Consider the following 14,871-nt stretch of genomic DNA (forward strand, 5'->3'; position numbering starts at 1 on the left):
CATTTTGAGGGCAGGGGTCGTCCGGTGCGAAACCGCGCAGGCCGACGCGGCGGTACGGGCACGCCCGGTAGAGGTGACCTGCTTCACCGCAATGGAAGCAGAGGGGCCGACGGTCGCGGGCCCGCCATACTTGACTCTTACGGGGTCGCTGATAGGTTGGCGCAGGGGTGTAGCGAGGAGGACTCTGCGGCTCCATTGCTGGAGCTGCGGTATTGATACTGTTGTCTTGCGTGGGAGCCCTACTCTCAGATGTCATTGCCGCAGGTGTTACAGGGGCCCGAGGCTGCGTCGACCTGGTAGCGGCCGGAAGTGGTCCAAATTCCGGGGGCTCTCCAAGTAGGCGGCGGCCGAGGCGCTGATGTACCGGAGTAAGCTTCGTAGTGAGAGGTAGATTATGCGCTGGAAGCGTACCCGGCACTGCCTCCACCAGATTTGTAACGTAACGTTACAAAGAAGTCTCCTGCGCCGAGGAACACCGGCAGCCAGTCAGGTCAGCACGAGACGGAGCAGAGTCACTTCGTCTTTCTCCAATGGCCCGTTGCGTTCTTCCTCATCTTCTAAGGAAGGCATGTGTCAATATTGCCTTGCTAAGTCGATCAGGGTATGAACTGCAAAGTATGATCAATGAGTTATACTCAACCGTCAAGGAAGAAAATATGGCTGTTTAGGGCAGGTAGTGACAGCCGATCATGATCATGAGAGGGAACTAACTAGAAGAATAAGAATGAGGTGAAGCGCATATGGCAGTTTACCAATACCCCTCAAGAGAGAAGTCTACAACCAATGTATCTTACCGGTACTCACCTATGGGGCAGAAGCGTGGAGGGTAACAAAGAGGTTTGGTTTTGTTTATGGTGTTTAACGTCCCAAAGCGACTAAGGCTATGAGAGACGCCGTAGTGAAGGGCTCCGGAAATTTCGACCACCTGGGGTTCTTTAACGTGCACTGACATCGCACAGTACACGGGCCTCGAATTTCTCCTCCAAAGAAATTCAACCACCGCGGCCGGGATCGAACCCGCGTCTTTCGGGCTAGCAGCTGAGCACCATAGCCACTGAGCCTCCGCGGCGGCTAACAAAGAGGGTTCAGCTTAAAGACAACGCAGCGAGCTATGGAAAGAAAAATAATAGGCGTGACGTTAACAAATCGGAAGCGGGCGAGAGAACAAACGCGGGTTAATGACATTCTAGTCGAAATCAAGAGGCAGAAATGGGCATGTAATGCGAAGGCAAGATAACCGCTGGCCCTGATGGGTAACGGAGTGGATTCTAAGAGAAGGCAAGCGTAGCAGGGGGTTGCAGAAAGTTAAGTGGGAGGATGAGATCAAGAAATGTGTAGTAATACGGTGGCCGCAGCTGGGAAAGGACAGGGTAAATTGGAGAGACATGGGAGCGGCCTTTGTCCTGCAGTGGGCGTAGTCAGGCTGATGCTGATGACAAATCGGGCCTAAATCCGCCTCAAGGGACTTCAACCAACAGGCTCCTCCGTATGTGGGTCCGTAACACTCTACAAGAACTGTCTGAAGCCCGTTGTACTGCTGGCTATTCTCCACAAACACAGGCAGATACATCCCAAGCCCCCCCCCCCCCCCCCCCCCCCCCCTCTGGACAACACCCTCAGCAAATCACGGAAAACCTAATCGTCCACCCAACCAACAACCGGGAAAGAGCTGATTTCACTTCATTTTTTGCTTGAAAGTAAAGTTGTTACTAACACCGTGCCACAAATGATTTTCCCGCCTGAAGAATAAGTGATGGAAACCGAGTGCTCGTTCTGTCAAAGGTAACGTTTACATTTCGAAAATGCTATAGCAACTGGCCCGAATAATCGGGTGAGTGTAAGTGTCAGCTCCGAACTGAATTCTCGAAAACTGCACAAGTGTGCTTTCGGTGAAGAGTGAGTGTTATGAAAAGTACGAGAGACTGATGTTATATTCCGAGGGTTGCCTTGCGTGAGCAATTCGAAGTCGAAGGCAGGATGAACGTTATAATTGTAATAAAAAAAGAAAAAGAAATGAGCACAGTTTTTGCATTGACTGCTGCGGAGACATACAGGCCGGAATGTATTGCGAAACCTCCCCCGGTCTGGTTCCGGTCCTAGGCCCGAGCTAAATGATGCAAGTGCTCTCAGCAGGTGTGTGGACGACCGTACGCAGAAAATGTTTTAGAAGGCTAGGCCATTAGGGTGTGTCCCCGAAGACAGTACAGGATTTCTTAAAAATAAAAGTAATGAGTTAGAACTTTTTTCGGCTTAGAATTGTCAGCTGAGTATTACATCAGAATACAGCTAACACATTCTAAATAGCAGGCTGATTAACAAATACTCATTAGCTGTCTTTTTAACTATTACTAGTAGGCTGCTTAGTTATTGAGACCCCTGTAGCTTATCGTAATTTCTACATCAGTTTTTATAATTTCGAAAATACGCTTACCCTCGACGGTGTGGGCCAACAAATCTTGGCTATTTCGACGAGTTACGTGGCTACATCGAGGCAAAATGCACGCTCTTTCAAGAAGCTTGGAGGCACAGCAAACTCCCTAGTGCACGTAAGACGTCGAAACAGACAACGTTTGTTGTGCCACAGCGCTGAGGGTAGCCGTTATTATTGTAAAAACTTTGGATGCTACTGTGGGCTGCAGGCCTCTTAAAGGTGCAGTGAAGCGAAATCTGAACTCGTCTTTTTGCCGCGGGAACTCAATCTACACGTTTCTCGCATTCTTAGAAACTGCGATTTATTGGCCTGTGTGGTCGATTTCCCTAATTAAATCAAATTAACGTCCGGCTCCCACCTTTTTTTTTTTTTGAATTCTCCCCATACGGTGGGCGGAGCCGACCAACGCGCCACCCAGTGCCGTGGCGGCTTGCCGCTGTGCCATCGGCGGAGTAATACGTATGCTTCGTCTCACAAGGTGTTTGCAGCACTACGGAAGGCAGAGAACTCTCGTCCAATCAGGGCTGCAGGAACACAAAAAATAGTCCCTCGAATATTTGAGCAGTGTAGGACTATTAATCAAACAATGAGCACAGCAATTGAAAGCATAATGTGGACTAAGCCGCCGCGGTGGCTCAGTGGCTATGGTGCTCGGCTGCTGGCCCGAAAGACGTGGGTTCGATCCCGGCCGCGGCGGCTGAATTTCTTTGGAGGAGAAATTCGAGTCCCGTGTACTGTGCGATGTCAGTGCACGTTAAAGAACCCCAGGTGGTCGAAATATCCGGAAACCTCCACTACGGCGTCTCTCATAGCCTTAGTCGCTTTGGGACGTTAAACCCCATAAACCAAACCAAACCATAATGTGGACTGGTAGATTTAGGTGGTATAGAGTGCTTCAATCACTGGTGAAGTTAACAGACAAAGCCCGTACGAACACAGCTCTGCGGAGGCTTGCTGCGAGGTAGTGATGCATCGCCATTTTCCAACATGGCGCCGGCCGAGTCGGTTGTGTCGTCAGTGTGCCCTACACCGACAGTGCGCTGTTTTTCTAAGCAGACCATCGCAGTTGGCTTCTTGAAGTGCTGCGTGTCGAGAACGGGGGCAGTTCAAGTACGAATGCGCTCACCAAGAGGAGGGAAAAACTCACTCAGGTGAGCGAGCGAACGCTTTACCAGTGGACAACGCAGACGTTGAAGGCGGGCCGAATGTTGTCCCTGAAGAAGCCGGCTGCGTTACAGCGATGGACAACGCGCCATATCATTCTGTGAAGCAGGATAAAGTGCGGCGGATGACTAGCCTCAAAAAAAGACATAGACTGGGCTGCCTGGAAAACGGGTCGCGTGGAGTAGCGACATGGTGAAGGCCGAGCTCATGAAGCTTGGCAACAACGTGAACGCAGGTGGGGACCGATACCGTGTGGACTGCAGCGCCGAAGCTGCTGGCCGTCTCGATGTGCGCTTGCCACCCTACCACTGACAATCGAACCCGATAGTTTGTTTGGAGCGATGTCAAGGGCTTCGTCGCCAGTCAAAACAAGACGCTTAAACTCTAAGACGTGGAGCCTCTGGTTTGGCAAGGCATCATGCAAGTGACTACTGAGAAATGGAAGAATTACGTGCAGCATGCTATTAGTGAGGAAGATGGGATGAGGAAACTGGACCGTGTCATTGACGATGCTGTTGACCAAGGACCATCTATTGTTGTCAACCTGGACGACGACACAAACCAGCAGAGTTGAGTGGAGTTGTGATGAGCCCCATTAATGTGCTAACGTACGCGCGAAAGTCGGAGTGCCCTCGCAGCGTCTCTCATGAGATATTGCAGACACCGTAGCAGACGGCTCCGGATTAATTTTGACCGCTTGTGCGTTGACTTTAACTCAGCGCATGGGGTTTTACATTTCGCCAACATCGACATTCAGCTGCCCCGGCCTGCATTTGACCCTTGCATTTCCTTAATAGTGTAGTGGCCATGCTGGAATAAATAAATTCATTTACACATAGCAGGAACATTGAAAATAACTGTGACGTGACAACCGAGGAAATGATACAAACAGGTGGCGACCGAAAAAAAAGAAAAAGTGGGGCCAGTGCGTCTGGAACGGGCGTCTGCCTGTACAAAAACAAACAGACATCAAGCGCCCCCTGCTAGATGTACAAAGAAGCTAATTAGCAGTACGCCTTCTTTTATATGGAACGAGCCACAGGCGCGTAGGAACACACTAATGTAGTGCGCGCCATCCTGATTGGACGAGAGAGCTCTACCTTTCGTAGTGCTGCAAACATGTTGTGAGACGGAGTATAGTAGCAAATAGTCCGCGCGTATTTTTATTTCTGCGGGCCTATTTTGCGACTATATTATCTGCGAATGAAACTATTTATTCGCGGAAACCAAAAAGACAAAATAAAGCGAAAGCAAAGCTTCCACGGGACTGGCTGAAGGCACTCCACGCATTGGTCGACTACGCCCAGCGTACGGGGGAGAAGTCAAAAAATAATGGCGGGAGCCGGACGTTAATTCGATTGAATTAGAGAAATCGGCCACACAAGACAATAAGTCGCAGTTTCTAACAATGCTCGGAACGTGTTCAGATTTTTCTGCACTGCACCTTTAATAATCAAGGTTTGTAACAGTAACAGTTTAGAAGATAGCTATTGAATATTGGTTTATCGTCTTGCTAGATAGCACGTAGTAGCTGCATTCTGATGTACTACACCGCCGACAGTGCGAAAAAAGTGCTTTTCGAACACAGAAAGCCTATTTTAGAAGAAAAAAAGATGTGCAAAGTCTGAAGTTGAACACTCACTATATACATCCTTCGCGGTCGCGTTTTGCTAGTTTCCCGGCAGCTGCGCACCACTGCCTGCAGGCTTCTCTAGAGCGAAGTAGTTGCTATGGAGGCTAAAACATGCAGAAACTGCAAAATCGAAGCGGCGGAATGTCGGCGCGAGAAAAACGGGTTTCCACGGGCCAAACCAAAGATACGGTGTACGCGAGACGACTGCGCTGCATGAGTAAATTCAGCGGGGAACTACTGATTGCGACCGCAGGACGTTGATTGGCACGGTGCTGGAGGACAGCTGCGAGCGTACATCGACCGGACATCCGGAAACGCGACGTACGCGTCTGGTTTTTTGTTCCTGGATAAGTGTTTTAGCATCCTCTCATATCCTGATGTCCCGTAAAAAAAGAAAAAAGGTCTGCCTAGTGTCTTTCTGATGTGTGCTCGCTGCGGTCTATTATGGTATTTGCAGCGGCATGCCTATTAGTATAACGATATAAAATGATCATCATAAAAGGAAATTGTTTACAGTGGCTGCGGTCCTCATCGACTCTCTCTGCACTTTCCCCATGTTTGTGACATGCAATATTGCTGTAGCACCGCGTGAACTGCACAATGTAGAACTACGTAGCGCATTCAAGACGGAGGCCAGTAATTAGAGAAGACTCGCTAAGTGTTAACGCTTCCACTTACCGGATTCTCGCAGACTTTTGTGGCAAGTGGCCATCGATTCGGCAGTTGCAACGGACTGTGATAATTGGAAGTGGTGAGCCATTCGCACAAGGAGAGTAAATTCCAATGATTGTCTGCAGCCTGCACCTTACGTTGCTCAGTTGTAGCAAGGCGATATGGACCAGCTGGCAAAGCAATAACTAGAGCTAGCGAATTTTACGTTGTGCAGTGCGCGCGCTAATACAGCAACAATACAAGACACGAAGATGTTGACAGTGCAGAGAGAGACAATGAGGAGTGCAGCCGCTGTATTGTGCGTACTTTCATGAATGTGCTAGATATTATGATACGAAAGGGCACGCTGCTGCAGGTGCCTGAAAGACCGCAGCAAGCACACACTGGGCAGAAATACGAATCACACTGCGTACGCCCTTTTTCTCTTTTTTTTTTATGGAACATCAGGATATGAGTGCATTAAAAAAAAACCGTACGTAGCGTTTTCGGATGCATTTCAGTATCAACATGCTGCTGCAGGTACCGTAGAAGTCCGCAATAGCAACCAAACACCGGCCAGACATCCGAAAGGCAACACGTACCTTTCTTTTTTTGTTTGCTGGACGTTTTGTTTTTCATGAACGTTCATGGAACAAAACGTCCAGTAAAAAAAAAAAATAGCGTGTGTACGTGGTGTCTCTCGGACGTCTCGTCAGTGTGTGGTTGCTGCGGACTTCTGCGGTGCCTGCAGCAGCGTGCGCACTCCTCCCTCGAATTCGGAACGATGGGAAAGAAGAAAAGAAACTTCCTCCCCCGGGGAAACCTCCGCAGGAGCATCGGGCATCCGCCCTCTGGATACCCGGGGGACAGCGAGAAGAAGAGCTGTGCGAAAAAGCACAGATCCTCCCCTTGTCCTCCACACACGGCGGCCGAGTTGTGACGCTGGTGGGATCACCAGGCGCAGTTTTTTCGACAGCGATCCGCTGTGCCTGCGCTGGGAATCGAACCAAGGTCGGTGGGGATATTCGCCCAAGCATTGCCAACTGGCGCGCTGACCACTCGGCTACCGTGCGGCTCTGGTTCTTGTCGGCGTCCGCGAGTGCTGATAGAAAGGAAGCGAAGAAGACCGAAAGCGAGCATGCGCGGGGGATGCGGTTATCTCGCCATCGGGCGTGGAGCGGCCGCACTAGGGCGGAAGTGTGATAGCGCGTGGGGCACCAGCCCCGTCATGGTGGTTCGTCCGTGCAGATAAAAGAAAGGTCGGAATGCCAAAGCCGCAACTTGAAACACGACCGGTGCGATTGTTCGGCGGTGAAAAAGGTGGCCGCGCGGCGAGGCAAGATGGCCGGGAACGGCTTTGTTGTAGGTGTAGAAGCGCAAGCCAAAAACTTGTGGGATGCTTTAGCGTACGTATACAGTAGGACGCAAAAGCGTTGGAGGGTTGTCACATTTGGGATTCCTGGTGCCCCGTATCGGTGAGATTGACAGGTCGGGAAGGGACCTGTCGGTAATGGCGCGCGCAAAGGAGCGTTGTTTCTGTGAGCGAAACGTATGTAACCTCCTGGTAATTAATGATTCGTGAATGGCAGACATTTTCTGGCATGTGCGTGGCCTACCGCACAGAGATGCTGCCGTACTAATAATGGCAGTGTCACGTGCATTGAATGAGGAATGCGTCATCGGAGTTGTAACGACCATATGTAATCTCCACCCTCGCAGGCAGTGGCACGGATGGGAGGAGCGGAGATTTCAGTCCCAGGCCGAAGACAAGGAGGTGCGTGGACATTGGTCGTGGTGGGGCCACTACCCAGCGTGGAGTGCTCTTTCACACCTTCACGAAGGGACAGCAGGATATAAGTTACTTCAAGGAACACAAGGTTGCAACGGCAGTGCCATCGCGAGAGACCACTTCAAATTCGCAGGAGTTCGTAGGATTATCAGGTGCTAGACAGAGTGTAATGGGTTTCATTTATTCATTATACACTGTTCATTTTCCATTTGAGACACTAGACAGTGTAATGGATATCATGTATTCGGTATACACTCTTTATTTACCATTTGAGACACTAGACAGTGTAATGGATATCATGTATTCGGTATACACTCTTTATTTTCCATTTGAGACACTAGACAGTGTAATGGATATCATGTATTCGGTATACACTCTTTATTTTCCATTTGAGACACTAGACAGTGTAATGGATATCATGTATTCGGTATACACTCTTTATTTTCCATTTGAGACACTAGACAGTGTAATGGATATCATGTATTCGGTATACACTCTTTATTTTCCATTTGAGACACTAGACTGTGTAACTGGTCTCTTTCGTTCAGTATGCACTGTTTATTTTCCATTTCAGGTACTAGAGAGTGTAATGGATATCATGTATTCGGTATACACTCTTTATTTTCCATTTGAGACACTAGACTGTGTAACTGGTCTCTTTCGTTCAGTATGCACTGTTTATTTTCCATTTCAGGTACTAGAGAGTGTAATGGATATCATGTATTCGGTATACACTCTTTATTTTGCATTTCAGACACTAGACTGCGTAACTGGTCTCTTTCGTTCAGTATACACTGTTCATTTTCCATTTCAGGTACTAGACTGTGTAATGGATATCATGTATTCGGTATACACTCTTTATTTTCCATTTCAGACACTAGACTGTGTAACTAGTCTCTTTCGTTCAGTATACACTGTTCATTTTCTATTTCAGACACTAGGCTGTGTAACTGGTCACTTTCGTTCAGTATACACTGTTCATTTGCCATTTCAGACACTAGGCTGTGTAACTGGTCTCTTTCGTTCAGTATACACTGTTCATTTTCCATTTCAGACACTAGACTGTGTAACTGGTCTCATTCGTTCAGTATACACTCTTCATTTTCCATTTCAGGTACTAGACAGTGTGATGGGTTTCATGTATTCGGTATACACTCTTTATTTTCCATTTTCGACACTAGGCTGTGTAACTGGCCTCTTTCGTTCAGTATACACTGTTCATTTTCCATTTCAGACACTAGGCTGTGTAACTGGTCTCTTTCGTTCAGTATACACTGTTCATTTTCCATTTCAGGTACTAGACAGTGTGATGGGTTTCATGTATTCGGTATAGACTGTTCATTTTCCATTTCAGGTACTAGACAGTGGGATGGGTTTCATGTATTCGGTATAGACTGTTCATTTTCTATTTCAGGTACTAGACAGTGGGATGGGTTTCATGTTTTCAGTATACACTGTTCATTTTCCATTTCAGACACTAGACTGTGTAACTGGTCTCTTTCAATCAGTATACGTTGTTCATTTTCCATTTCAGACACTATAGACGATGTGATGTGTCCCATATATTCAGTACAGACTGTTCACTTTCCATTTCAGACACTGGACAGTGTAACTGGTCTCTTTCGACCAATTTGCCCTTTTCCTGTTTTGTTGCCTCTTTGGGTTAGTGCAACACGATTACGTGTCAGCGTTCATTGCTCGCGATATTTTTTCCGCTTCGGTCCGGCTGCAAGGGCCAGAAATCTGTATTACATTTAATAAACAGTACACAGTGCTTCAACGCTTTGGCTGAATGTGTACAGCGATGTACTCCGTGCCATGTTGGTCCCATCAACGCTTACATGGCACCAATCCAGTTTCAGGTTGCGGCTTTCGCATTTCCAACTCTCTTTCATCTGCACGGACGAAATACCATGACGGGGCTGGTGCCCCACGCGGTATCGCACTTCCACACTAGTGCGGCCGCTCCACGTTCGACGCGTAGCATGTTTCTGCTGGCACGCCCGATCCCCCGCGCATGCTCAGTTTCGGCCTGCTTCGCTTCCCTTCTATCAGCACTCGCCGACGCCGTCAAAAGCCAGAGCCGCACGGTAGCCGAGTGGTTAGCGCGCCAGTTGGCAATGCTTGGGCGAATATCCCCACCGACGTTGGTTCGATTCCCAGCGCCGGCACAGCGGATCGCTGTAGAAAAAAAAACGGTGCCTGGTGGTCCCACCAGCGTCACAGCTCGGCCGCCGTGTGTGGAGGACAAGGGGAGGATCTGTGCTTAAAAGCACAGCTCTTCTTCTCGCTGTCCCCCGAGTATCCAGAGGGCGGATGCCCGTTGCTCCTGCGGAGGTGTTCCCGTGGGAGGACGGTTCTTTTTTTTTTCCTCTCATCATTCCGCATTCGCGGGAGGAGTGCGCACGCTGCTGCAGGCACCGCAGAAGTCCACAGCAACCACACACTGATGAGATGTCCGAGAGACACCACGTACACACGCTCTTTTTTTTTTTACTGGACGTTTCGTTCCATGAACGTTCATGATAAACAAAACGTCCAATAAAAAAAAAGTGTTCGTGGTGCCTTTCGGATTTCTTGTCAGTGTTTGGTTGCTATTGCGGACTTCTACGGTACCTGCAGCAGCATGCTGGTTGATACTGAAAGCTAACACTCCGATGCCGAATAAAATATTTCAGAGGACACTTGAGCTCCACCTTGAAGGTGGCGCGATAGCATGCCGGGTGTTTTTTTTTTTTTTGAGAGGTTCAAAATTTTTAAACAAAGGTAAATTCCTTTAGATTTATTTTAACCCTGGGGCTATACCGAGGGCTACGGCGGACAGCAGGTAAGAGGCAAGCTACTTTAATTAGTTCGCTGATTAACTGAATACGCTAATTAACTTTTATTTTAGGGGATATGTTGTATTGGCAGAATTGGAGATCGTCTTCCAAACAGTCCAGCCAAGAAAAAAGATTTTCATGCAAAACTTTTTTGCGCGCGTAACGAAGCGAGAAAAAGTCACCCTGGTAGGCAGCTTCACACTGTAACACAGCGTCTGTGAGCGCCTGTGACGTAGCTCGCTCCGCCCTGCACTTTGTGTCAATGGCCGCATTTGTTTTTCCAGTCCCGGACTACTTGCTGGCAGGTCTGGGCTTCCGCTCGGACAGGAAAACCGTCATGGTCACATGACCTACTTGCCATAGGCTGCTTTCGAACACGGCGCCAGAGCCGGGCTCCCCCTCGGTTACCGTACAAGGACGCTGTCATCTGCTAGCAGACGATGCAAGCCACGGCCACTACGACGCCGAAGCAACGCCGTGCGCTCGGTCATGATACTGAGCCGATTTAAAGACTGTACTGTCAGCTTAGCGTAGGTGCATTACAGAACTCAGCTTCGGAGGTATGCTCGCCTCTACTGCTTGCGGCGAAGTTCGCACAAAGTAGCCCAACTCGTTGCGGAAAGGCGGATAGACGAAAGCCTCCGCAAAAATGTTGACAACAAGCTCTATAGCTGCTCCAGTATACGAGTGGTTCACCTGCGATGCTTTCAGGTAAGCGTACAGACAGCATGTGGCAAAACAAGCGAACATGAACCTCTTGACGACACGAGCTAACAATACGCGCTCGCAGCTCCGAACGCGCGTCCGTGTGCGGTGGATTTCAAGAAAATAAACGAAGATGCAAGAACAAAAAGTCTTGCGATGGCTGAGAGAGGAGCTACGGAGCTCATGTGAAGGTTTAACGCATGATATCGACCTCCAGGAACACGAAAAGCACTCAAAATGCACACGGAGTCTAACTTAATATGGCTGCCAGCGCGGCGCGCAGCTATCGTCTGCTGCCTTCTCAGCAGCCCTCAGCAGCCCGCGGACTGCCATAGGCTAAAAACGAACGCGTTGCTATGGCGATGCAAGCAGGTGGGCGGAGCTTTCGGGCTGCCCGAGAAAAACAAATACCGGACTCGAGTCCGCAAGTCGTCCCGGACAGTCCGGGACTGAAAAACAAATGCGCCCAACGCGTTTTTGTTCCAGCGCGGCATTCCGAGAGGCCGCGGAGCGAAGCGAGATAAGCAGCGATAGCGCAGTGCGCAGTGAACTACGTCAGAGGCGCTCCCGCCGCTGCGTTACGGTGTGAAGATGCCTACCAGGCTGAATTTTTCGCGCCTCTTAACGTGCGTGTAAAATTTTTAATTGAAATTGTTTTTCCTCGGTTGACTGTTTAGAGGACGATCTCCAATTCTGCGAATACAACATAGCCCCTAAAACAAAAATTAGAAATGTTAATTAACATATTTAGTTAATCAGCGAACTAATTAAAGCAGTTTTCCTCTTGCCTGGCGCCCGCCGTAGCCTCCAGTATAGCCCCAGCGCTAAAATAAATCTAAAGCAATTTACCTTTTTTTTAAATTTTGGGCCTTCTAAAAAAAACACCCGGTATAGTTGGTTAGGCTTTCCATTCTGGTCAGTTTGGCACCTTTGAACAGATTTTACATTTTTTTAAATTGTTTCAACTACTTAATCGATCAATACTAATAGTAATAATAGTGAGTTTATGCTGCACGACGCGCTGAATCCTATGACACCATCCGGAACATTCCGCGGCAAACGGCTGGCATGACACGATTTCTTTTTTTTTTATGCAACCCCCAATTATTGCCGGCACGAGGTGCTGTCGGGTAGAAGCCCTCCTCTTGCTTAGAGCATATTCTTAAAAACTGTGCAGAGTCTTAGGTGAAATACCCTTATTCACAATCTGCAAGAATGGCGGCCACGCCTCCGAAGACAAGAATGAGCGATGATGATGATGAGAGGGAAACGTACCAAACGGTTTGCGGTTGCAACTAACCCCGCTCTTAATGCCGACGAGAAGCCTGAGTGGAGAGGTATTCTACGCAACCGTTCAGTATGCATTGCTGACCTACTTATACGGCACAGTCAACGAAAAACAATCGAATTGGAGCATACCCGTCGCTAACCGGATCTCACGGCGACAGAAATAATTAAGGAAAAGAAATTCGAAGAACGAAAGTACTTAGGAAACCCAGGCAGGCTGGTGTCACAACAGTGCCCCGTTCCCTGCCTCCTACTAGAAACACGTCAGCCCTGAGAAGAACTGCGCGACTATTAATAGCGAGTCTTCCATTAGATCTGATAACATGGTGAACGTATCCAGCCTGGCACTCAAATCATCGGAATGAGTTCCTCTCTACGTGTCTAACCTTCTACCCCATGACGGGAAAAATTTAGTCAGTTCCAATTATACCAGGATCCAGATAAGTTCGCATGGAACTTACGCCTGCGTGAGTGTTTCCAAAACCGCGAAACAGACCGTGAAATGAACGTACCAGGGACACCCGGCAAATCATGGATTCCAGCCAAACACAGAGGTAAACATTTATATATGTATACATCACTGGTATTCAATAGCATTTCCTATCATCATATTCAAAATCTAAACCAAAAGCAGCCCACAACAACCCCTCAAGTCTTCAAGCCTGTGGACCAAGGCGACGCTATCGTTGTTAAGGACAAGACCGATTAATTAAAGGAAGGTTTCTGACAATTCCAAAATAAACACTTTTACACTGAACTCACTGGCGACCCCATAGGAGACTTCGAAGTCGAAGTTAACAATCAGATAACATCTCTCCTTCAAAAACAAAAGATGTCCCAGGATATGTTTACAGCAATGACACCGGCCAGACCAGTCCCCGCACGGTTCTACCTCCTCTCGAAAATTCACAAACCAAACCGTCCCGACCGTCCCATTGTCTCAAGTAACAGCGAAAGAAGCTCCGAGGAATATGCACTCGTCCCACTATGACCAACGCCGCAGAACACGTGCGATGGCACTCCATCGAGCGTACGGCTCCGAGCCAGACGCCGTATGGGTGGGCGCTGCCTGCACGGATGATGAAGCGACAGCGGGTGTGGTGGCCTCCTCACACTACCTCTCCCTCCAGACACCTCCCCAGAAGCTGCAGAGGAAGCCGCCACTGCGCTTGATATCACCCGCACGAAAGCCCGGTACATTTTAAGTGACTCTAAAACTGCGATTCTAAATTCTGCTCGATACCGAGTCTAAGTCCCTGCTTTTGGCATACTGGACTCGCCCGATGCACCCCCACCCCGCCAAATGGAGCTGATATGGGTGCCTGCGTACTCCGGGAATCCCGGATACGAGGCCGCCAACCATTTAGCCCGAGGTTCTTTAGACCGGGCTCAGGTGGTCTCGGATCGGGGATTCACGGAGAAGCGCATGCACTCGTTCAGCGTGCTGACGTAGGCCTACAGGGCCTCACGCCAGTTCTGCCCCCTTTCCACCCCTCCCTAGATAACAAACAAGCAACACTCTGGTACAGACTACACACTCTCTCCCTTCACTCCTTCCCTATGCTCAGAACCCTTCGCCTCTGCCCGGCGGACCCTCCCCCGTGGGACCTAGAGAACCTCAAGACATGGGAGGACTGGGAGACCCGGCTGGGCTGCCAGTGTTATCGACCTTAGGATCATAACACTTGAGTGCAGTGGTGTCGTGCGGGGACCCTGGGGTGTGCCCCGAATTTCTCTTACAATAAAGTTTTTTTCTTTTTTCATTTACCCCCCCCCCCCCCCCCCCCCCCTTGTCCGTGTTCGTTCTTCGTTCGTCCTGTCCACCCTTGCGCCTTGTACCAATTGGGATATTCGTAAACCGCCATTCATAATCTGAGAAAACCTGCCATAAGCGCTCCACCCCATTCTTATTCTTCTAGTTATTATCCACTCATGACCCGTTCTACACTGACTGTCTAACTCATTGATCATGCTTTTCACTTCATCTCCTGGGTGACTTAGGAAGGCAGTGACATCTGTGGATCGAATACTACTTGCATACACTCCATTTACAGTTATCCCCAACTGTTCCCAAACCAGGTCTGGGAATACCTCCTGTAAACAGGCCGTGAATAGCATTGGCGAAATCATGTCTGCCTACCTGACGCCCTTCTTTATTAGAATTTTATTGCTGACTTTATGGAGGACTATGGTAGCTGTGCAGCTGCTATAGACGTCTTCCAGTCTTTACGACACATATATTATTGTATCAAGGCGCGGTGCTTGGCTTGCTGTGTGCGTCGTAAGGGCGCTTGATCATCATCACCAGTCTGACTGCGCCCCCTGCAGGGCAAATGCATTTCTCATGTCGCTCCAATTAACCCTGTCCTTTGCCAGTTGCGACCACCGC

General features: G+C 49.0%; 1 protein-coding gene across 1 annotated transcript in view; it reads left to right on the forward strand.

Moving 5' to 3' along the window:
• The window catches only part of LOC149364568 (uncharacterized), a 51,203-nt gene extending 37,047 nt beyond the window's left edge, over window positions 1–14,156 (forward strand). The window contains exon 4 of the mRNA XM_089567514.1: window positions 14,051–14,156. Coding sequence (XP_089423640.1) covers window positions 14,051–14,156 — 106 coding nt within the window. The remainder of the gene's footprint in view (window positions 1–14,050) is intronic.
• The last annotated feature ends 715 nt before the right edge of the window (window positions 14,157–14,871 follow it).

The sequence above is a fragment of the Amblyomma mixtum genome, chromosome 2, assembly GCF_055824585.1.
Source record: "Amblyomma mixtum isolate Tamu chromosome 2, ASM5582458v1, whole genome shotgun sequence".
NCBI classification, from domain to species: Eukaryota; Metazoa; Arthropoda; class Arachnida; order Ixodida; family Ixodidae; genus Amblyomma; species Amblyomma mixtum.